The sequence below is a fragment of the Mytilus edulis genome, chromosome 8 (assembly GCF_963676685.1).
Source record: "Mytilus edulis chromosome 8, xbMytEdul2.2, whole genome shotgun sequence".
NCBI lineage: Eukaryota > Metazoa > Mollusca > Bivalvia > Mytilida > Mytilidae > Mytilus > Mytilus edulis.
Window position 1 is genome coordinate 36,020,141 of NC_092351.1, and position 24,202 is coordinate 36,044,342.

The window sequence follows — 24,202 nt, forward strand, 5'->3', positions numbered from 1 at the left end:
CTCCTAAAGATGTCAACTGACCATTTCGGTCATGTTGACCTATTTGTAAATCTTACTTTGTTGAACCGTATTGTTGCTTACAGTTTATCTCTATCTATAATAATATCCAAGATAATAACCCAAAACAGCAAAATTTCCTTAAAATTACCAATTCAGGGGCAGCAACCTAACAACGGGTTGTCCAATTCTCCTGAAAATTTCAGGGCAGATATGGCTTGACCTGATAAACAATTTTACCCCATGTCAGATTTGCTCTAAATGCTTTGGTTTCAGAGATAAAAGCCAAAACAACATTTTACCCCTTTGTTCTATTTTTAGTCATGGCGGCCATCTTGGTTGCTTGGCCGGGTCTTGCCACACATGTTTTAAACTAGATACCCCAATGATGACTGTGGCCAAGTTTGGTTAAATTTGGCCAAGTAGTTTCAGAGGAGAAGATTTTTGTAAAAGTTAACAGACGACGATGACGACGACGACGACGACGACGACGACTACGACGACGACGGACGACGGACGCAAAGTAATGAGAAAAGATCACTTGGCCCTTTGGGCCAGGTGAGCTAAAAAAATATTTGAAATGCTCAAGATTCTGTCAAAGCAAACCCTAGATTTATATATATATATCGAATTGTTAAAAGTCTTGAGTGCAGACAAATATATTTAAATAAAAAAAGTCCAATATTGTCGGATAATGCATATTTATGAAGAGGAGCTCATTTGTATACATACAAGTTGCATTTAAGCATGTTTGCATATAATCATGCAATACGATCAGAGGCCTTGGCGGACAAACACATAATGTATTGCCATCTTAGAGAATTTTCTCCTATTTTACAGTTTCCATAGATTTTTTAACACTATAATGTGTATGCATTAGCTTTCAAACTAGTTTCAAACTAGAAAAATCCGGACACTTTGGTACAACATGGCATAAGAATTTGAACACCTCCGTTTTTGAATATTTGAATATTATAATTTGAATCCAGAAAATGTAGAAAATAAATTTCCTCGCACTTGATCAATTCCACTTGTTCCTCTATGCTGAACGTATATATGGTCGCCCTTTGTCATATTAACAACAATGTTCATTACCAGACTTTCAGCCTCTGAAGATCCTGATGAGTACCCATTAACCAGAACATCATTGTTTTTATTCATTTGTAGATGAATGTCGTCTGCGTTGTTAATATTATATGTTACACATGTAAAATGATATAAACCCGGGGATGGTGCAATAAAAACTCCCGTGATAGGATCGTAACATCCACCTTGGTTTGTTTTGACAGAGGCAAACTTTAAGGTTTGGTCATTTCCAATACCCGAAGATCCCGTGACGACCGCAAAAAAGGCTGGTTTTGAATCTGCAAAAGAAGTTTGATAGATATACATATACCTTATGAATTGCATTGTTAAAAACTGTTTCATATCTTTTTCTTTGCTTTCAGAAACAGCATTCATTTTTACTATTTTATGTACATTGTACCTTTTGGTTTTCAGTTATTTAATTGCATTTGGGCAACCCAATATATTTGTGAGATGCTTACTATTCCAAACACATGTCAGAAACGGTTTTCTAGAGAAGAAAATAATATCTAAATCGGTGGAAAATCGTTTATGTATAAAAACAACGTAACGAATAAACATACGAAGAATGGTATGAGTGCGAATGAAACAACTCACCACACAAGTCGCAATTTGCAAAAGTAAATCATTATAGATATTCAACACGGAGCCTTGGCTCACACCGAAAACAGAAATCTATAAAGGGTCCAAAAAATCCTAGTAAAAACAATTTAACCAGGAAAACAATCGGTCTTATCTTAATTATAAATAGTCATTAAAGAACCACACAAACGACAACCACTGAGCATCAGGTTCAAAATTAAGGACAAGTGCAAACACATGCATCAGGTTTAATCTTTTAAAAATGCGCCAACCGTCGTCATACCCTTAAACAATACAAAAAAGAAAGACACCCTATAAGAACATGATTATTAAAAGTATCTGACCTTCAGTAGGAAATGTCTTTATCGTCTTGTTAAATCACTTACTTTCAGCTTGAAGTTGTGTTATTAGTTTCGTCTGCGTTGAGACTTGCTGACTTAAAAGATCCTTGTCAGCTTGTAGCCGTGCAACAGTTATATTCAAGTTGGCAATTGCATTTTCCATGCGTAACATTTGACCTTGCAACACGTCAGGGTCATTTAACAATAGTCGTTTGTCTGCCACACTGAAATAAAAAATGGAATAGAATATTAAAATACTTTTGTTGTGAAACATTTTGCGTGTATGTTCACATACAGTACGACATACAAGGTAAACGATTAGAATACGAACTATCAGTAGATAAGGCAGTCAGTTTGATAAAAACATGGTGTTCCCAAGTATGAAACTAAATTCTAGTTTTCGAACTTTCATCGGAATATAGTTCGTAAGTTGACGAGCTGCACAGACCTAATTACGAACAACAATTTTGTAACTAAAATTAAGGTTTACTCCCTACTTTCATATGATATCTTATTCCTACACAAAACCAGTTGCGACTAAATTAGTCAATTACAATCTAAATATACAATGTATTACCGAACATTCCATATAACACTTCTCTGGATTTGAGATATAAACAAGTGTGAAGCATGTTAAGTATTAAAAGGAAAATATCTTTGAATAAATGCTTAACAACTTATGGGTGTATATTAATTAAACACTGATGACGACATATTTCTAGTCTTACTAGTATTTAGTCATACTAACCGTTTCAGATTTTAAAGGATCATAGGCTGTTTTTGTCTTAAATGAAATTATAATCTCGTTATGTGTGGAATTTTCTTCTTTATGACGTTGTTGACCAATAACGAAGTGTTGGTGTAGTTCCCAACTCATGATTCTAAAATCTTTGTTTTAGCTGTCAGTTCGAACCTCCTTGAAAAACTTTTATGTTATGACAACTAAAATAAACTTCGTTTGGGTAAAACAAAAAATGTCTAATGTCAACTACCTGACGGCATGTTAATATCAGTGGTATTACAATTAACTAATTCACCACTTGGAACTCTTTGTTTAAAAATTTTCTTGTAAGCTGCAACTCTCTATGAATGCAATGATGATAGAAATGCAAAAATCTAGGAGAAGAAAATATTGCATATGCAATCGCTGCTGGAATGTTGCTACATAGAAATAGACAGGTTACAAATTGGAAGCTTAAATGTTCTCTTTTGATATTTTCCTATTAATACTTAACATGCTTCACACTTGTTTATATCACCCTTTGTAGTTATTGCTGAATATCCGACTACAAGAATATTGTTGTTCTTATTCATTTGGATTATAACATCGTCGCCTACTGCTGCATTGTATACTACGCTGGTAAAATGGTAAGTTCCAGGATTTGGTGCAACGAAAATGCCTGTAAATGAATCGTAACCCGCTCCTATATTTGTTTTTACGAGGTCGAATTTTAGGGTTTCATCATGTCCAACATGCAGGTATGCATTCAAAATGGCAAAGAAGAGTTTTGTGCCTGAAATAAATACTTTTTATCTTTTAACAATTTTACTAATAAACAAATATAATAAGTATTATATTACAATGTAATTCATTTGGAGCGAATATAAAGAATATCATTTACAGATCAACTGTTGAATGAATATATACATGTGATTGCATAGATCTTATTCGATTAAGTAAAATATTTGAGAGAGGGGAAAATAAAGGAAACACACGATTTTAAAAGTGAACATGTAGATAAGTCAGTCTAATAACCAATATCACTGGCAATCAGTAATGTATTTGCTGTTTTTCTTAAATGTCAATCTACGAATTAATTTAGGTTGAGGAAATGTCATTTGGTCCAATGACACAGTTATTGTCCTTGATTTTTTGGTTGTGTACGAATATAAAAGTCCCTTGTACGAACAGTGTATAATTTACAATTTTTTCATACACTTTCCCAATTTATTTCTTGATATTTAATGCATGAAACATTAAGTTAGGGGATGAAATTACATGTTAAAAAAATTTTGGGGTGCTGAATCTTTATGTTAAGTAGTGATATGGTCTAGTTAAATAAAGGTAAAAAATTAGTACGTCTGAAACTTTTAAACTGCAATTCAGACCCCTGTAACACAGAATTGTCAATATAAGTTTGAGCTGGTATAAATTTCTATACCTTTGAAATTATTTGTCTCAATAGTAGAACACTACACTGTGAACATTTGTTTGAGATAGAACCGGTTTTTTTTAATTTGAATTTATTGTCAAAAAAAATGCACTACGAAATAACTGTGTTTTCGGAACCTTTTATATTCTTTAAAAGAAGTGGATATTTCCATTCTCCATGATTTGAACAAATCTTATACAGACTAAAAGAACTGATTAGTTCTAGGTTTTTTAAGTTCGTGTAAACAGTGAGCTCGAGGTAAAAACTGTACTAGTAAGTGTCAATTGTTTTTAGGATGATCCAAATATTAAAATATGATACATAGAATGTTTAAGCAATGGATTACTTGATGGCTACGACGTTTATAACATATAATTCTAAAATCAAGGTGTTTCGATATCTACGAAACATTTTCGCTCGGTAATAGGTAATAGCTATTTGTTTCACAATTAGTGCAAATACATGTTGCTTAAACAGAAACAATTACTTTCGTAAAATTCATAAAATAATGCAAATTTAGTTGTCAGAAAAGAAAGGTGAGAGATTTAAAACAGACATTTAAACTCATAAGTCGAAAATAAACTAACAACACCATGCTTGGCTATAAAAGAAAAAGAACGAAAGAATCCAACAGTAAACAAAACACAAATAGAGAAAACTAATGGCTGAGCAACATGAACCCCCATAAATACTCGGGATGATTTCATGTGCTCTTGAAGAGTAAGCACATCCTGATCCAAGTGTGGCAAACGTAGTGTCGTGTTTATGAAACAGATATCCATAAAGATTAACAAACTTTTAATGGCGTCCGTCCGTCCACAAGATACCGCATGTTTTAAGAGGCAACGATTCGTGAAAAATAAATTTCTCTTTTTGAGATAAAATTTTTGTTTAAATTTAGGAAAATATTAAACAAGGAATTACCTTTTTTAACAAGATTCTCATTTGTGCACGTATGTCAGATAATTTACAAAATCAATTTTATGATTTCAAATGAATGATTTTATACAGACATTTATGCTAAGATTTTAATAATAGACAACTGTCTGTCATTCAAACTTTTGAAAAAACAGATTAATAAGCATATACTTCTCCTAATAACAAAATGAAGTAAGATGTAAATTAGACAGTCACTGATCATGTTCTTACATGAGATTGTTATAGATAATGTTGAAGCTTACCATGCGGGATAAGTTCTGCTTTTTTTTTTTTAAAGTTTTGTACATTGGCAAATAGTTATATCCTCTTCGTCGTTCGTTATCTAGGTCATTCTCGATAACTATCATACCAGACAGTCTTATTTCTAAATTCAATTTAATTTTGTCAGCCTACTGCTGAATACAAAAAACACAAACAACTAAAACTTACCATGAGCACAAGTCAGTGGCGTTACCATGTTGTTCAAATTGGTTACAGTTTGATTCAGGAAAGCTATGGTATTTTGCATTTGTACTAGCTGTTCCTGAATCATTGTAGAATCAGTCAGTAAAAGACGACGCTCAAATTCAGCCACACTGCATGTTAACATAAAACCCAAAAATAAGAAACACTTAAAAACTTCGTTCATTTCTAAAATATTGTAATGAACGTTTATGGTATAGATAACTGTATTAAGATAAGAAAACCAGGCGTATATATAGCTTAATAAGTTAGGTCGTTTGTTTTCTCGTTTGAATTATGTAATTGTTATTTCGGGGCATTTTATAGCTGACTATGCGGTATGAGCTTTGCTCATTGTTGAAGGTCGTACGGTGACTTATAGTTGTTAATTTCTGTGTCATTTTGGTCTCTTGTGGAGAGTTGTCTCATTGGCAATTACACTGCATCTTCTTTTTTTATTATAAGAAACCCAAGTTCTATTTTCCTTAATTAATTTAACATTGACCTTAGAAGAATTTGGCTATTCAATTTTATGTTTCTTTTTTTTTATATAGCTGCTGTTTTTTCGTATTTATGCTCTCGTGGCTTAGGTCTTACATGATCTTGCTTTATATTACAGTTATTTTATCTTTATTTTCTATATGTATGTAAAAGATGAGATAAAATCAGCAAAAGTGCAATAAAACTTTGAATAATTTAAAAAAAAAAAAGAAGATAATATCAGCTTTTTCGTTCATATGATTTTAAGTTAAAAGCAAACATATGCACAATAATGTTTAGTTTATACACAGTATGAATTGAGAAGAAAAACCGACATGGTCAAACACAATTTCATTTTAATGGTCTTGTCATGGTTAGAATTAACATAAAATACCACCTTTACAAACTCAATCTCATTTTTTTTATTCTTATGCGTGTCTATGAATAAAACAAATCTATTCTCTATTTAGAAATTTTTCATTGATAATCTAGTTTTTATTTCGTTTGTGTCGTTCATTCATTAGAGATGTTCGTTGTTATTCTGCAGTTTACATGTGTAAAGTTCTATTGTATTATTTGTTTATGCATGTCTCTGTTATGAGGGTTCTTGCGTTCATTTGTATTGTATTTCTGTCAAGTAATTTTGTCATTTTAGCGGTATGCGTATCATTGCCATACAAACGGAAGGTAAGGCTAGCCTTTAAACCAGGTTCAATCCACCGTTTTTCTTAAAATGTACTGTACCAAGTCAGGAATATAACAGTTGTTATTTTTCCTTGTCTCTGTATGTTGCCGTTTGTTTTTGTTGCCAATCAGTGTTTCTGTTGCTCTTGAAGTTCATGTGTTTCCCTCTGTTTTGTTTGTAAACCGGATTTTGTTTTACGCCTATTATATGGAAAAAAAACTATTAAACAGAGGTAAACACATTAAATAACTGTGTATATGAATATCAAATGATTTAGGATTAAGATGAAGAAATAGTCATATTAATTCCAAAAGTCATTTAGACCATAAAAACAATAAAGTATCAGTTGCATAACATAAACAAAATAGTGTATAGAAAACTATTTAATATTTGAGAACTTATTGCGGAAAGATAGTGAGAGCGAACAAAAGGTAGAACAATCAGTACGCATCACTAACTTCTTATCGGTATATATGTTACATACAAATCGGAATTTAGTAGGATCCTGAAACTCCTAATATAAATTGAGATACAATATGATAATGAAATGGTCATTTCTCACTATAGAAGTTTATAATCATCTACCTTTTTTAAACAACTGCGCTTAATTTTTATAGATATAGATGTCCTACAAATACTGTATTTGTTGACAGATCGACGAACAGGTCAATATATAAACTCATCATCGACACCAGGATTAAAATTTTATATTTTCGCCAGACGCACGTTTCGTCTTCAAAAGACTCATCAGCGACGCTCGAGTAAAAAAATGTTAAAAGGCCAAATAAGTACGAAGTTGAACAGAGGAGGGACGACACTTTGCACACGGCACGCAGAAACGGATTATATTATCGATCACCGGAAGTTTACGGTTCATTAACAAAATGGAAGTCGAAGTGGTCACATCAAAAAGCGTCTGTTTAAATTCTTCAAATATATGGCTTTTCTGCATAGAAAAAGATAAATACAGTGTGTCAATGAGAGACTGTCCATCTGTGCAAGTAAATGCACGGGTTGCTCATATCAGTCCAGCAGATAAACCATTGATAAGACGACGAGTGTTGATGGCGGATAGCAGTTGTCTGACGTCGTTGTACAACCAACCCCCACCACAGTTACTGCTCATCACTAACTCATGTGATTTTAAGGTATTATTTTGTTACTATCTATGTTTATTTATAAATCGTTTTGACCCTGATATACAATACGTCTTTCAATGCCTCGACGGCATGAATTAATTTAATGAAAGGACCGAGTTGGGAAGTCAACATTGAACTTAATTTTTATTAAATTATATAGAGCCATCAATTTATTGTACATATCGTTTTTGCAAGTAATATTGTACTCCTATTGATAGAGTTTCAGGGTAATAGCAAGTTTGTTGTTCCTGAGATACCAACCAGTAGTCATTAATTGTTTTAATACATAGACATGACGGACCAAATCATTTTCAAAAGACCACATACATTAGAAAAAAACACACTAATAGTAACAATAAACACGCACATGATGAACTATTTTTGTTTTTGCCCGTGTCATTGTTGTACACAGCCATGTCAAAAACGGGGGGTCCAATTATAAGTCCTCGTTTAAATGCATTGATCATCCAAGAAAAAGGGGGTTAAAACTCCCTCTGGAAGTTGAAGAGCATTGAGGACCAAAAATTCCCAAAAGTTTTGCCAAATACAGCTATGTTAATCTATTCCTGAGGTAGACAAGTCTTAGTATTTCAAAAATTCAAATTTTGTTAACAGTTAATTCATAAATATGAATAAACTACAATTTTACTATATCGAACCCGTAGGTAACTTATAACGAATAATCTCATATCTTCATATCTTTGTTTTCCTTTTTCGTTGTTTTTAAATAAATGTGAACTGATGTTGTGTGCACGTGTGTCTCTGGGAAATAGAAAAATACTGAATTCAAATGTATTTTGAAAAATGAAATGTCCATAAATCGGCAGAAAAAAAACTCTTTAAAGTTAGAACTTTAAAAAAGAATGTTTTTCTTGATTGCTTAACTGATTGTGGAGGAAGCTGGAGTGCCCGGAGAGAACAACCTACCTTTGTAGAAAGTTTTAAACTTACAGGTTGCACTTTGTGAATACAGCTGTTTTTCAAACCACGCCTTTTTTGGGAGATATATAATATTCATAGATAATTAATTATGTTTACGTACTGGTTCACCTCATAGAGACATAACTTGGGAATGTTACCAGTAAATAAAATTGAGAAAGGAAATGGTGAATATGTCAAAGCGACAACCACCCGACCATAGAGCAAACAACAGCCGAAGGCAACCAATGGGTCTTCAATGTAGCGAGAATTCCCGCACCCGTAGGTGTCCTTCAGCTGGCCCCTAAAATATGCATAATAGTACAGTGATAATGGACGTCATACTAAACTCCGAATTATACACAAGAAACTAAAATTTAAAATCATACAAGACTAACAAAGGCCAGAGGCTCCTGACTTGGGACAGGCGCAAAATTGCGGCGGGGTTAAACATGTTTATGAGATCTCAACCCTCCCCCTATACCTCTAGCCAATGTAGAAAAGTAAAAGAATAACAATACGCACATTAAAATTCAGTTCAAGAGAAGTCCGAGTCTGATGTCAAAAGATGTAACAAAATGTATATGTGCATATTGATCATTTTGTAATGTGTAGCTATACTAAATTCAAGGTAGGGTTATTTAAATAATTTAATGTTAGTTTAAACTGTTAGAAGTTCGGGACATATAAACGTTGAAAATATGCCGCACAACCCTATAGTTTGGCCTTTAAAAAAATAGTACCGCATATTAACTTTCCATTCTCGATTATATTTTTTTTAAACTTCATAGAAAAAGTGTTACAGTTCTAGCCGTAATAGGAGTTCCTATTGGAAATTGAATTGTCGATATTTACAGAAATGCAACCTATAACGAAGTATGTCTATTTCTAATGTTTATGTTTTAAAAAATTGAACATCAGTAACAAAAAACAGCAACTTTATTGCGTCATCATTTAATGACAAATTATAAAAACACAAGACTATATGAATTAAAGAACCGGTTATCCATAGTTGTATTTATATATAATCAAGTACATGTGATACTCGATGCAATATTGTTTTATGATAAATGAAATGGCTAAGTCTTCTTCTTGATTAATTTGTTCATATGCAAACAAATGTTATAGAATACAATATACTTACTCGCAAATGTACAATTAATTTGCTATACAAAACTTGTTAAACTATTAAATAAAAGTGAAAAATAAATAAATTTGTTTATATTAAGAGTTCCATATTCTTGATTTTTTTACTTTTTACAAGCCATTATTATATCTATTTCGTTGAACTAGTCATTATTGCACCATACCCTACTTACAATACTTGGCACCACCGTATAACAATGATCTACAATTTTATCGTATAACTTTTTAGGTACACATTTATTTTCAAAATGAAAATGGAGACATTCAAACTTATTAATTATATTTCAAACATGTTTTCAATAATAGTATCAAAAGTAAGTCTTTTTATTTGGAAACGATTGGTTTTATATAAAATTAAAATAAAATGATACAAAAAACAATACGGGATTTGAAGATGATTAAAATCTTGTTATCCATCAATTGTAATCGTTTTGATTCATCCAAAAGAAATTCACTTGCTCATAACCCTTGTATTTAAAACATTCATTCGGCTATTGCATATCTCTAAAAGTATATTTGGAAAATAAGGTCAAATTCATACAAAACAAATATAAAGCAAGGTAACTTCAAAAATTCGAAACATTTTAACCTATAATATTTCCTTAAAGTTATTTTCAATGGAGGTCACTTTGATATGAGGTTGATTACGAAACTTTATAACGTGCATGTTTGATCCTTTCACATTGTATTACTTCAACAAATATTTCGACTAGACAGTTACCTTTTATAACATCATGAATAAAGACGACACAATTTATGTGTGCAGATCATTAAAAAAGAATGTACAAGTTTGTCTGCATATAGTTAAACAATCATAAGAGGAACAGATTCTTCCACATATCTTGTGAAGTACGATATTTCTCCTCTCTCGACATTTTTATTTTAAATTTCTAAATTTCTAGAGTAGAGAAATATCGTTTCATACACTTGATACAGTGGATTTATTTATATACAATTTCCTACAAATAACAGTAAGTTATATATCACAAAGCCAATAACAAAATCACATCTACATCTAGAACTTAAATTGTTCCAAGTGTAAAATGTCTAAATACAATAACAAAACCTAAAATTCGAATAATCAACTAACTATTTATAAATATACTCTTTTAAAGTCTTATAGTCATTTTGTTTGACAAGATGAATGACTGATGTCAATGTAACTTGTAATATTATCATTTGAACTTAACTATAAAATAGTGGTATCGAACGTTTATGAATTTTGCATTATACGAAATTTACTTATCTATATACATATAATTTGCATTTCTACAAAGCATTTGGTGTCAATCGTATAAAATGAATATTGACAACAACTTTGGTCTTCTCAAATAAACAATTTAAGACGTATATCAATTAACGTTGTTTTTTGTCATATCTTCTTCGTCTAACCAATCACTATTTTATATACAATACTCTGGAACATGTCTTTATACTGTTGGTAAATATTAATAGATAATGGTATAACGTACAACCTAACAATATAGTCTTGTATCTTAGACCCACGCCATCAATCTGTTATACACAATAATTGCACATTCAATATTGAACGAATTTAGTGTTTTCGAACGCGTTTTATACTGATACAGATTAATTACAATATGAATAGGAATATGAAAAAAGTAGTACATTGCAAATATATTTTATAACTGTGAAATGACGCACTATTAGATCGAGAAGAGATTGGCGGTTTGGCTGTTATTTTGATAGTTTTAGACGATGGCACAGGTTGTTCTATTACTCTGTATGTTATGTTTTCATCATTTTGAGGTCTTGATAGGGTAGGATTAATTGCTGGCTCACAAACTGTTGCCTTAGACTTTTTATCTAAAATAGAAATATATAAACTATAAAGTACCTTGAAAGTAATATGCGTATATATAAAAAAACAAGAATGTGTCCAAAGTACATGGATGCCCCACTCGCACTATCCTTTTCCATGTTCCTTGGACTGTGAGATTGGTTTATAATCTAATTTGGCATTACAATTAGAAAGATTATACTATAGGCAACATATGTACTAAGTTTCAAGTTGATTGGACTTCAGCTTCATCAAAAACTACCTTGACCAAAAACTTTAACCTGAACGGACGCACGACCGGAGCCACAGACCAGAAAACATAATGCCCCTCTACTATCGTAGTTGGGGCATAAAAATAATGATCTATCACTGACGCTGCCAAACACAATTATGCAGTAGACGTAATTTTGAACCTCTGTTTAATTCTTCGTTGATGACTAAATCCGACCGACTTTTATTTTTTTGCCTTGAGCGTTACTGGTTAAAGTTGATCCGGAAAAGCGCTCGTGGCGCATAAAATAGATAGTGTTATTTTAGTTGTGAGTTATACTTAAAGGACAGTGTTTTCGAGGTTTTAAATCTAAAGTCATATAAATATGAGGAGATAGGATAGTACTGCCATAGAGTCGAATATCTATAGCTAGAAAAAGCATGACAAATGTGAATTAGACCAAAAAAATCAACAGCCTGATTAATGCTATTTTAACAAAGATGACACACAACCTACGAAAATCAGCGAATAACAGACTTTGGCTTTAAAAATTCACGATAAGAATGTGTCTGGGTTAAACAGTAAGCACTCGAATATTGGCGTACATGAGACAGTTTTGACATTGCGATAAGACGTGTCACGGTACTTGTCTATCCCAAATTCATGTATTTGGTTTTGATGTTATATTTGTTATTCTCGTGGGATTTTTTCTAATGCTTGGTCCGTTTCTGTGTGTGTTAGTTACATTGTAGTGTTGTGTCGTTGTTCTCCTCTTATATTTATGCGTTTCCCTCAGTTTTAGTTTGTTACCCCGATTTTGTTTTTTGTCCATGGATTTATGAGTTTGAACAGCGGTATACTACTGTTGCCTTTATTTGCAACAGCAAAACATAAAAGTAAACTGAAAAACTCAGTTTAAAAGGGCTTGACCCAATAGTTCGGCATAAAAACACAAATTCCTCTACTTGACTTTTCGTGAGCGTCATTGAAACTTTATAATTTCCTTTCTGAAACGTCTGTGACGTGTTATTTCCAAACCACAGTATGCTGATGCCTTTGTCACCAAGTGTGAACACAAAACGTTTTGCGAGCACTTAAAACTGATTTCATAAGCAACAAATGAGCATGTTATCAAGTCAAATAACAAGTTATTAAACTTTTTTTTGTCATGACATTGTCAGATTTTTTCTTGTATTGCATAAGAATACCTTTTTGGTATTTTTCGGTTCTCAAAATTTATGAAAATATCCACAGTATCCATCAATTTTTCAAACCGAAATTCAGTGACTATGAATCTGATTGTTCACTTTAAACTAAAGTATACACAGAGTATACACAGAGGGAGAGATAACCTTGAATAAACTATTCCTATCGCGATTACTATTTTTATCCTTTTAAAAAATGTATAACATGTGGTACATACTTGAAGGGTGATTTAACATCCCTTGAATTAATATGGCCTTTATTGCTAACGAGTTTATGTATTTAAAAAATTATCATTAGGTATAATTGTAATGAGTGGTAAACAATTCACATATTTTGTAATACATTAAAAATGTATGATTTTTTGTCGTATAGCTTCCTTACCATATAACAAATGAAAGTAGTTGTTTTTATTCTTGATGAGGTGTTGGTTGACATATTCAAAGGAAGAACATTGTAAATTTGGCATTTTATAAATCCTTGTCTCCGGATATTCGAAATCATCACCAGGAAAAGTTGTTAGCACCTGTAATGATATAGAACACATTGTTTTTAAATTAGATTTTTAAGTTGCGGGTTTCCATGAAATACTGTTGGTTAATTTTCACATTGATCTTAATAATGCTGGAGCTGAAATTACTTATTCTTTTGAACACTTGCATGAGCTCACCTCCGGGTCTTTAGAAGTTCGTTATTTCTTTTATGGAGCCATTGCTATTTTCCCCCTTTTTGCATGTAATAAATATCAATTTACATAAATTTTGGTGATATCAAGGGGAATATATTATTTTTAGAATGGACAAACTGCAGTTGTTATAAATCAAAAATGAGATTTAGAGTCGATTCCGTGAGCATTTATGATGCCTCGTTAAATATCATTAATATCATCAATACAAATATAGCTGAAGCACAGTATACATGGTAAAGTGAGTATAGAATATTTGTTTATTTGTTAAACTGTGACTGTGTATTAAATTTTACTATACAACTTACCCAGCAGATGAACTCATTTGATCCATCCATTGCTTGTGTAAGTATCACTTGAGTAGACATTTTCTCTGACAAATCAAATTCATCATTAAGGAAAGCTAAACATTTATATTCTGAAATAATAATATTAATTACAGATATAATAGTAATAATGTACAAAGGTATTTGTAATACACAACTCAACAATACAATTGAGAATGGAAATAGGGAATGTGTCAACGAGACAACAATCCGACTAAAGAACAGAAAGAAAGAAAACACATTAGAAATAAACCCTATTTCTACTATTTCTTTATATCTTTTGATCATTAAACAGGGATAACTCATTCAATTAAGTTTCAATAAAATACTGACGTAGTAATCTAGAGCACATGAAACTGCCAAGAATCCATACGTGTAATGAAGGCATGTAATAGTTTAAAGGGGTTGAGTATTCAAGTATATTTCAAGCCCTTCGCATAGATATAGAGCATACATAAGTTATAAGTATAAAATACTATAGTTTATTTATTTACCAGTTAGCAATGTTAAGTGATATATGATTGTGTTTTCACAACATAGTGACAGAAATCAGATCAAATGAAGACATACTTTAAATATGATCTTGTGAATATTGCATGTATATGTTAGTCTTGTACTGCATAAGCTAATAGTTCATATATAAATTCCGAGTTAAATTGTGCGTATTCTATATATTAGGATTTTCGTTCAAGAATATACATGATCAGATTTTTATTTGAAGAAAGACAACTCATAACTATTAATTAAATAATATCAAAATTTCCATCTTAGGTATACTGGTTTTTTTAATGTTGATTCTGAGAAATAAGGTGCATTGTGTAATGTGGGTTGTATTGTGTAATATATCCACCTAAAAATGCTTATTTAAATTTACTTTTAATCACACCATCGGGTAGTTATATTATGATTAATAAACTCATCATATATACCAGAATTAAATTTAATAAAACACTCACTACTTTCTGTTTTCACTCCAATGCAGTTGTGTGAGGTTATCTGTACGTGTGTATTATATGTACATGTGATGGCATTCCAATCTGAAACGTTGCCTGTACATTTGTGACCTCCTAGAACAGCTTCAAATGGAATAGTCCCAGAAAGACCACATGGTGACTCCCAAAGCTCTCCCTCTCCTGATAATAAAACAAAAGTGATTATTTCCAATTATTTCCTAATGCAAGAACAACAAAAACAAAAGGAGTAGGTCCAGTAAGACCTCTTTTTGGCCCCAAAATATAACAGTTTTACAAAATTATCAAAATGTAAAACTTTTAGTTATTTATTGGACAGTAGAATGCTTCTGCTACATAAATATGGGCTGTTTTTGACAATACAATGCACATATATCGGGTACTAGCACCATTTAGTCATGCTAAATTACTGAAATCTTCACAATTCCAGCTTTTTAGTTAAATTTTATACGGTTTTCGTGTTAAACGAAAGTGGCCGCGTTCGTGTTCATCCTTAGTATTGAAATGTAAGTTGTATTTTATGATAATACATAACATATATAAAGGTTGAGGATGAACACGGATGCGGCCACTTTTATTTTTGACAAAAACCATCGAAAAAATGACATTTTTCGGCACATTTGGTAGATTATTCATATTTAAGCTTGAATCAGATCGTTTTTAATGACTAAATCAGTTAAAATCTTTCACATAAATTAATTGATTCAAATGAAATAGACACTTAAGTGTTTGAAAAGTGGTCAAAATCTTTCGTCAGATGAACCTGACATTTGAGGCCAAAATCGGTCCTTACCGGACCTACTCCTTTCACAGCTGTGCATAACAACTTTATAAACTTCATTTATTGTATAAATGCCAGATTCTTTATATGACTAAATACTACGGTATTAATCTATTTTATATCACATCCTAACCATTTTTTTTTTAAATTACACTTTCGTATCAGACAATAAAAAAGGTGGGACCTAAGTGAATTTAGAAAAAATTATAACGGAAAATTCTGAATTATGAATACATAAAAGTTGAAAGGCTGATTAAACAAATTGCTGCTGCGTGAACAGAAAAACAAGATCAACATCGCCTTTATGTAACCTTATTCTCGGTTTCTTAGGCATACAGATATGTGTTTTCTTTATATTAATAGGACATTTTAGATATTACAAGTAGATCTTTAATTTTCAATCTACTCATTGATAACAATAGTTTTAACGTTTAGTCAATGATGACGGCTATACAATCAAACAAAGGAAGCGCATAGATTAATATTGAACGTCAATAGAGTAGATTTTAAGGTAAAATTAAAAAAACAGATAATATTGAGCGTCTATTTACAAAATTAGCACTATTTGTTGTTGCATTATGACTTTCAAATCTTTGACATGGATATTTTTAATCCAATAAGTCTACAAAATGATGATAGTGTGATATCTGAAACATAACAAGGTATGCATTCGTACCACCAGTTGATCTAGTACAACAACAAAATCTTCATGAAACATTCAAACAACATTTGTACATGCTGAGTAACAATCACTTTATTATATAGTCACCATTTGAATATCTGTTTAGCTTAACATTTTAACAGATAGTAACATAGAGAGAATCATACCTTATGTCTAGTTTCAAGGTTTAATCCATCATTTTATACACCAGAAAATGTCTGTACAAAGTCATGAATATGACAGTTGTCACCCATTTGTTTGATGTGATTAAGTTTTCGGTTTTGCCATTTAATTACTGATATTCCGTTTTGAATTTTCCTTGGAGTTTTTTTTGTTTTTTTAGAAATGTTAAAACGATTAACATATACAAACTCTTAAAACAATCCGTACTGGTGATGCTTGATATATGCTATTTGAAGATAAGCATGTCTTTTTAAATGATCAAACAATTCGTAGTAAAATTCGTAAATGTTTTTTACTGATGACTTCTCTCATCCTCGTTTAAAAAGGAAAATAAGAATCTTGAAACACTTTGTTTTCCACCACTGAACTTACGTCCTTATTCAATTCTTAACCATTATAAAATGTATACAAACCCCACTGAAGCATTATATCAAGAGTGGATTTACACATTACACATGCAAAATTTGCTCAGGTGATTTTCAGGTGAATTTCACGTGAGTTTCACGTATAAGTGTTGAGGTAAAATTCAAGTGAAATTGATGTAAATGAAATTTGCATACCTAGTAAATTATAGAAGATAGTATGAAAACATGACCAATATCAGACTAGAACCTATTACCAACATGAGGATTTAATTTTTTTTTCAATTGGTCAATGTTTAATTTTCAAATAGACAAATACCATCTATTCTATTGCATGGCGTGTACATATCTGTTTAAAAGTTACGCTCTTGCATGCTTATACCATATGTAATTCATTGAAAGGGTTATGATTCTCCTTACACAAAAAAATGTTCCAACAAGTCAGGAAAAATTACAACTAAAATCGACACTGCATCAGTGTTATTGTCACCATCCCGAACCAATAGACCGGTACGATTTTTCGATGATAAATATTAATTTCGATGCAGGCAAATTAAAACATACAACAAAACTATATCTCAAGACACAAAACAGAATATGTACATATTTAAAGGAGTGTACAAGCTTTTCGTTATCTCATGTCTTGATATCCAAATTAATAGCGGGTCTTTTATTGTTTATGTGCGTACTATGTTTTTATAGATAGATATAATGTAAAGAAGGAATCAGTTTCTATTTTTTTAGTACCTCTCGGAGCGTTTTGTGTAGGTTCATATATTAAACTTACGTAACAGATTTCTCCTTTGTGGACTTCTATATCTGCTTTCGATTCTATCTGAATATGTGTCCTTTTTGAAATTGCACATCTCAATATGATTTTTATCCTCTCGAAAACTACGACCTTTATAAAAACATGTATGGAAATGGTCATTAGTGTGAAAATAAATGTTCATTTTTCATATGTTTGTTATGGTGCAGACATAGGAGTATACAGGCTTGCTGTTCATTGTGACGATATATATAGGAAGATGTGGTATGAGTGCCAATGAGACACCTCACAATCCAAATAACAATTTATAAAAGTAAACCATTATAGATTTTATTGAAGACCTTATTTCAACTTATAATGGTTTACTTTTTAGACATTGTTACTCAGGTGGAGAGTTGTCTCATTGGCACTCATACTACATCTTCTTATTTCTATCAACCGTTATCTGCATGGTTGGTTATATGTTCACTAGATAATTTTTGCAAAAATGTAAAATGATATGAATGGTTCATATAATATTCAATATTTCAATTTACATCTGGAATATTTAACCCATGACAGATAGATAGTGATAATACAAACAGACTTCCAAAACATAACTACGAATAGATGTAGATGAAAGACAATTTAGTTGTATCAAATCATATGCCTAGTATATATGTAATTATATTTTTCATTAGGCATTGTTTAAAGAATAACAAACTATAACATGATGACAAATATTCATAGATTTTAGTGATGAACTATACCAACCTAATCGGAACTGGAGAATGTTGTTATGAGGACGTTTCAATTCAATGCAAGTGTATCTCGTTGAGCTGAAATAAAAATATCTTTGAAATCACTTTGCTCTTTTCCGTGAAAAAATAAATATAAGGATTCTAATTTGTCTGATAATGTCTAATAATCAAATGAGCCTTTTAGTTGCATGTATTTAAGATACAAAAACATGCATTTATCGAGTTAAATGAATTCGGAACGCAGGGCAACATTTTGTTTGAAACTTGTGTTATTGTCTTGTCCTTTTCAAACTAAACTTAAGTAAAGTTATATATAAAACAGCAATAAACGCACCATGTAATAACTCTAACGAGATATACAAGAAGAGATATTCAGTGATTTAACGAAGGCTATTCCATCCCCCTTCTTGTCCAAAACCAAAGTATTTTCTTAAATTATCATTCAATTAATAGTTGTAAATGCCAAAATATTATAGATATTTTTATTCATCACGAGAATAGTGCAACGCAATTAGATATTTTTATATTTTTATATCAATTTGATGCAAAAGTTACAGAAATTAAAATCAATAATCTCATTTGTTTTCTTCAAGAATAGCAAAAATACATACACGCATATAATTTCTGAATTTTTAGTTATCTATTTTGAGATCACATAAGCTACATAAAAAACTTACCAGCCATTATTAAAGTTGGAAACTAGTTTATATAGGTACTGTGCAGGAAGAGATACTCGTTCTAAACATACAAAATGGCCAAGGTTTGAGAAATAAATATGAGTCCGATTTATCACCACTTTTTCTTCCTTATTCTTTTCAAACAACAACCACTTTCCTCGAACGAGCTCACTGAATGAGACCTTTGTCCAGAAATGTTCTTTGTTATCTGCAAAAAGATAAAATAACGATGATAATACTTAAAAAAATGTTTGCTATTATACGAAAAACCTTCTAACATATCAATGCTCATAGAAAACAAGTATATATTTTTTTAGCAGAAAGGGAGATGTGGTATTATTGCCTATGTGATTAAGATCCACCAGAGACCACAGACGGCATTCAACAATGTCTTAAGTAAGTATTTTAAAATATCGTGTGCTATATGAACGTATATAAAAAGAGAATATTACGTAAATTTAGCAGCTGCGTGCTCAATCATATAGCATATATAACTGTTATAAAATAAAAGTACCATCAAGGTTATTTGGTATAAACTGCAACCCTGACATGTCTTTTTTTTTTTTTTTAAATTTCACTTGTTATAATCTCTTTTTCTCTTGTTTTCAATAGTGATGTAATATTTAACGTTATTTTAATATATTTCAGTACAAAAACATAATGACATTTAAGTGCGATCGTATTAACCCTAGTAATTTAACCCACTACAGCAACTTAAACTTAACAAACGAGATATTTCCAGACAAACTACACAAATTTAACTACAACTTATAAATATCAATCTACAATCAAACGTTACTCGTACATTTTTGTAGATCTTTTTAGACGTTACGTACGTCTGGCGTACAAAACTATAGGATAAAGCGTGGGGTCTTTGTTGCGATTTTGATAAAAGCAATGCTTGTATGACACAGTTTCCTGTGTATCACGAGCCCTGTAGTCAGCATTTCTGTGTTGACATGAATTATCATTGATAAGGTTCAGATAAATCAACTGCTTTCAAGACTTCAAATTATAAGTATGTTATGGATGTTGTACCCCAGTAGGAGTATACTATATCCATTTTATGCCAATCTGTTATGAATTTCTAAATCGTGTTCTTCTTTGTAAATTTTTTCGAATAAAGCGTCACTGATGAGTCTATAAGAAAACTAAACGCACATATGGCGTTAAAAATATAAGCCTGGTAACTGATGACTATGTTTGCTTCATTACATCTGTAAAAGTTATACTAATTAAAGAAGAGGGACGAAAGATACCAGAGGGACAGTCAAACTAATTAAAGTTACTTACTACAGAGACCACATGTTTTTCTGCAGTGCGGAAGGTATCGGTTATTTGATTTTTCACACATTCCTTTCTGGGCATGGTTTTGGCAAAACTTTTCATTCTCGTCCTCACACTCGTCTCGATCTACATATAGAATAAATAGAATATTTCTATGATGTGAACTTTTATTCTTTTATCCAACTGGAATGGCTTTTTTTTTTTAAATATTAGTGAAGCGAAATTGACATCTTGAAGGTGTCATACATACAGATATTGGAAGGTTGAACTGCTGCAATATGTGGTTATCCGGCATTGATTTTTACATATATCTATATGGGTCAATAATTTTTCCCAAAGTAAGTTAAGAGGGGGGTGAAGGGGGGGGGGGGAAGGGTCAGTGAAAAAACTATGTGAATTAAGTTTTTTATCCTTCATTGAACTTTTGATGTCATCCCTTTAAAACAAATCGTTATTTTTTTTTTACAGTTTTCAGTTGACCGAAGCGCAAATTTTGACGTTTATGTGACTTGCATGGCATTTTGGCCTTGGGTTCTATAATCTAATATCATTTGCTACTTTCAAGTATCGGTAAACTACTAATGTCTTTTGTTCGGTCTATTTTCTTCTCTATTGTAGTTCAAGTTATTTCTTCAGGTTTGTTTTTCTTTTATAGATATGTCTTTTACATTGATTTATGATATTTTAACAGAGATAAAGTACAGTGGACTATATTTACTTCACATTGCCTCTTCCATATATATTTGATGAATATCAAATGTCTTGATATGTAAGTATATTGTTAATGACTTCTCAGAAAATAAGAATTCCACTTAATATACATTTTTGGTGTATCCAAAATTGTCGTGCTACTTGCATTACGCTGTTAATTTATTCATAATAAGTTATTTGCAAAGATCTTTACCCGTTCTGTTTAAATGTAGCTCATAATAATCTATTCCTGTTGAGGGCTGACCATCTTCATGTATTGGGCATATTGGACTAAAGTATAGCAATGCAACAAATTCTTTATATGGTTTTGCAGGAAACCTCTGAAAAAACACATTATGTAGAGATACTGATATTAAGGATATTTATACTATACAAGTCGAAATGAATTTTACGCATTACAAAAAAGAGTCAAAATCAAAGTCTAATTTTAGTTGTTTACATCTTATTTCAACTTAATTATAAGGTTTATTTATTTGTTCCAAAACAGTTTAACATAAACAGTAAAAACACTAACGTTGGACAATAACTACAAGGTAAAAATGATGCAAAATGGACAGTAGACTATTGAAATAAAAAAAAACGCCACACGCATCAACCCACATTTTAATCTACTGCTAGGCACAAATCGTGCTGAAACTAATTGTGTAATTTGAGTAAACAGAACATGATTTAATACAATACTGCAACTAGAGATGTGTTTATCATGTTAAATCCCACGTATGAAAAAAAGCAGGTATCCCCCTTTGTTAAGACTAAACCTACTTTACTCCTGTTCATGCTATATCATTAGCTTTTGTGTGTTTTACTGTGTGGTTTATATTTCTAATATATTATGAGATTTGAACATTCACGATTTATGGCAGTGCAAAATTAATGAGCTTTATAATTCAATTTTTGCTCAGGCTTATTACGCCTAAATATTCATTCATGACCTCTTTGGTTTCTCATCTATCTTTTTTTCTTTAAATATGCTTTCCTTCCAGTATTTGCATGACTTTCTATGTTTATCTCTGTCTTGGATATCTTTCTATGCATATTTCATGAATATCTGTTATATGATATTAAGATTAAAGGACACTTACTATACAAAAGTGATGATTGTTATCATCTCCAGCTGCTATCATGAAAGAATGATTCCCATAAGTCCATCCTCCTAGACAATATAGACGCTTCCCTATGAATAAAAATAAAATGAATGAAAACAGCTGATTTTATATTCCTTTTGCATGTTTTGTATTTCTTTTAGATTTATGTATCAAAATAAGCACTACTTTTTTTTCGGGGATACCTGTTATTGAGTTCATTCTATTTATAAATATCGTTTTCGTTGCTTGTTTTTTCTCTGGCTTAAAGTTAAACGTAGCATTGTTATTGCGCGTGAAGTAGGTACTACCCTCTTAGTAAATTTTTAATTTTATCATCTATTTTCTATATTTTACCATGTCTTCTAGATATTGCAATGAACCCTTATACTTTTACTTCTGAAACGTCGTGGTTGTTGATTAAATTCGTTATTTAATCTTAATCCTTAACAAATAAGTAAAACTTACATTCTCCCTGGGATAAAAACGGATTGCAGTTACTTCCCTTAGGAGCAAAGAAATCCATGCCATCACCTTTTAGACATTCAATTTCTAATTTTGATCTTCGCCAATCATCTTTACAAACATCCTGTAAACAGAGGCCAATATCAACAAATGTCTTTACATATATCGACCATTTTAATTATTTGCTTATTCATTTTTTGTGCATCTATTGCATGGACAACATGTGTTGAGATTTCATTTTTCATGTGGCAAACAGTTATACGACGCGTTTATTTTTTTGGTACAAAGTAACCTTTATATTGAACTGTAAAAGTGACAACTATTATCATTAAAGGAAAAAAAAAAGAAAATGTAGGAAGGTATTTAGTAAAGGAGGTTTCAACTTGTTTTCTAGCATTATTGCTCAGATGTTTTATAAAATATTTTCAGCCTGCTTTGATAACTAATTTCTCTTTTTTATATATTTTTTACAACCAAACAAATTTAAATTAAAAACAAATGACTACGAGTACCTGATTAGTCAGTCTGCTTTTCGTTCTGAATGTAAAGCCACCAGCTACAGGACAAACGGTTGGTTCTGGATTCCAACTAGCTAAAATAAGTTAACGGTATTAGAAAATAAAGTGTTAAATGAAAATAGATTCTACTGTTAAAAAGTTTATTAAAGATTGAACAGTACTATGTATTTTAGTATAATTTTTTAGGATTTGTTTACATTTTTTGACTGATTGTATAGTGTAACGCACTACTTTTACTATTATTGTGCTTTTTCGTGGAGATTAGTGTTTGATGGTCGAGGAAGTCGAACAGGCTAGATACAACTGTTAACCTTTGATAGGAAAAATAGTAACCCTAGTCAATTAAAATTGGAATCGACTAGTTAGACCATTCGGCCACCGAACCTAGATTTTGAATATAACACCGTAAGCGCCTCAAGAACATATTAAAAACTGATATTGACCTTGCCTTAAATCAATTCATGGTTATCGAATTAGTTACAAAATCAGGCCATCTTCAAAATACATAATTACCACTTGTGGCGTTTACTATGTTCCAGATTGATAGGTACATTTATAAGTAGTTAAATTAAATAAATAATTAAAAGGGTCAATTAAGTACTGCTTAAAGTTTATAGAAGATGCGATTGCTCAATTACAAAATTTGCACCAGGTATAATTTCTTTAAAATAATGCTGCACCTACCAATCCACGGCCAGTCATCAACATACATATTCTCACATAAATCTGGTGCATTGGTGCTTCTCCAAGCTCCTATAAAAATACAGAAAATACAATAAATGTCATATATTAAATGTTTTATTTGTCTTTAGAGTATCATACATCTTTTTGTTTAGAGATAATTGACACGTGTTGAATGGTA

At 31.3% G+C, this 24,202-nt stretch overlaps 1 protein-coding gene and 1 long non-coding RNA gene across 2 annotated transcripts in view; both read right to left on the reverse strand.

Annotated features, from left to right (window-relative positions):
* Positions 1-951: 951 nt before the first annotated feature.
* LOC139486993 (uncharacterized) lies at positions 952-2,310 on the reverse strand. Its single transcript, XR_011655707.1, has 2 exons — positions 2,052-2,310; positions 952-1,361 (listed from the first exon to the last, which is right to left on the reverse strand). It is a non-coding gene; the product is annotated as an uncharacterized lncRNA (long non-coding RNA).
* A 7,372-nt stretch (positions 2,311-9,682) lies between these two features.
* LOC139486779 (uncharacterized) overlaps positions 9,683-24,202 on the reverse strand; it is a 40,678-nt gene continuing 26,158 nt past the window's right edge. Inside the window, exons 5-17 of the mRNA XM_071271741.1 lie at positions 24,025-24,093; positions 23,335-23,414; positions 22,826-22,946; positions 22,358-22,449; positions 21,469-21,595; positions 20,571-20,690; positions 19,278-19,485; positions 18,614-18,678; positions 17,879-17,992; positions 15,090-15,266; positions 14,116-14,225; positions 13,507-13,648; positions 9,683-11,734 (exon numbers count right to left, since the gene is read on the reverse strand). Coding sequence (XP_071127842.1) covers positions 11,502-11,734; positions 13,507-13,648; positions 14,116-14,225; positions 15,090-15,266; positions 17,879-17,992; positions 18,614-18,678; positions 19,278-19,485; positions 20,571-20,690; positions 21,469-21,595; positions 22,358-22,449; positions 22,826-22,946; positions 23,335-23,414; positions 24,025-24,093 — 1,658 coding nt within the window. The 3' untranslated portion in view covers positions 9,683-11,501. The remainder of the gene's footprint in view (positions 11,735-13,506; positions 13,649-14,115; positions 14,226-15,089; positions 15,267-17,878; positions 17,993-18,613; positions 18,679-19,277; positions 19,486-20,570; positions 20,691-21,468; positions 21,596-22,357; positions 22,450-22,825; positions 22,947-23,334; positions 23,415-24,024; positions 24,094-24,202) is intronic.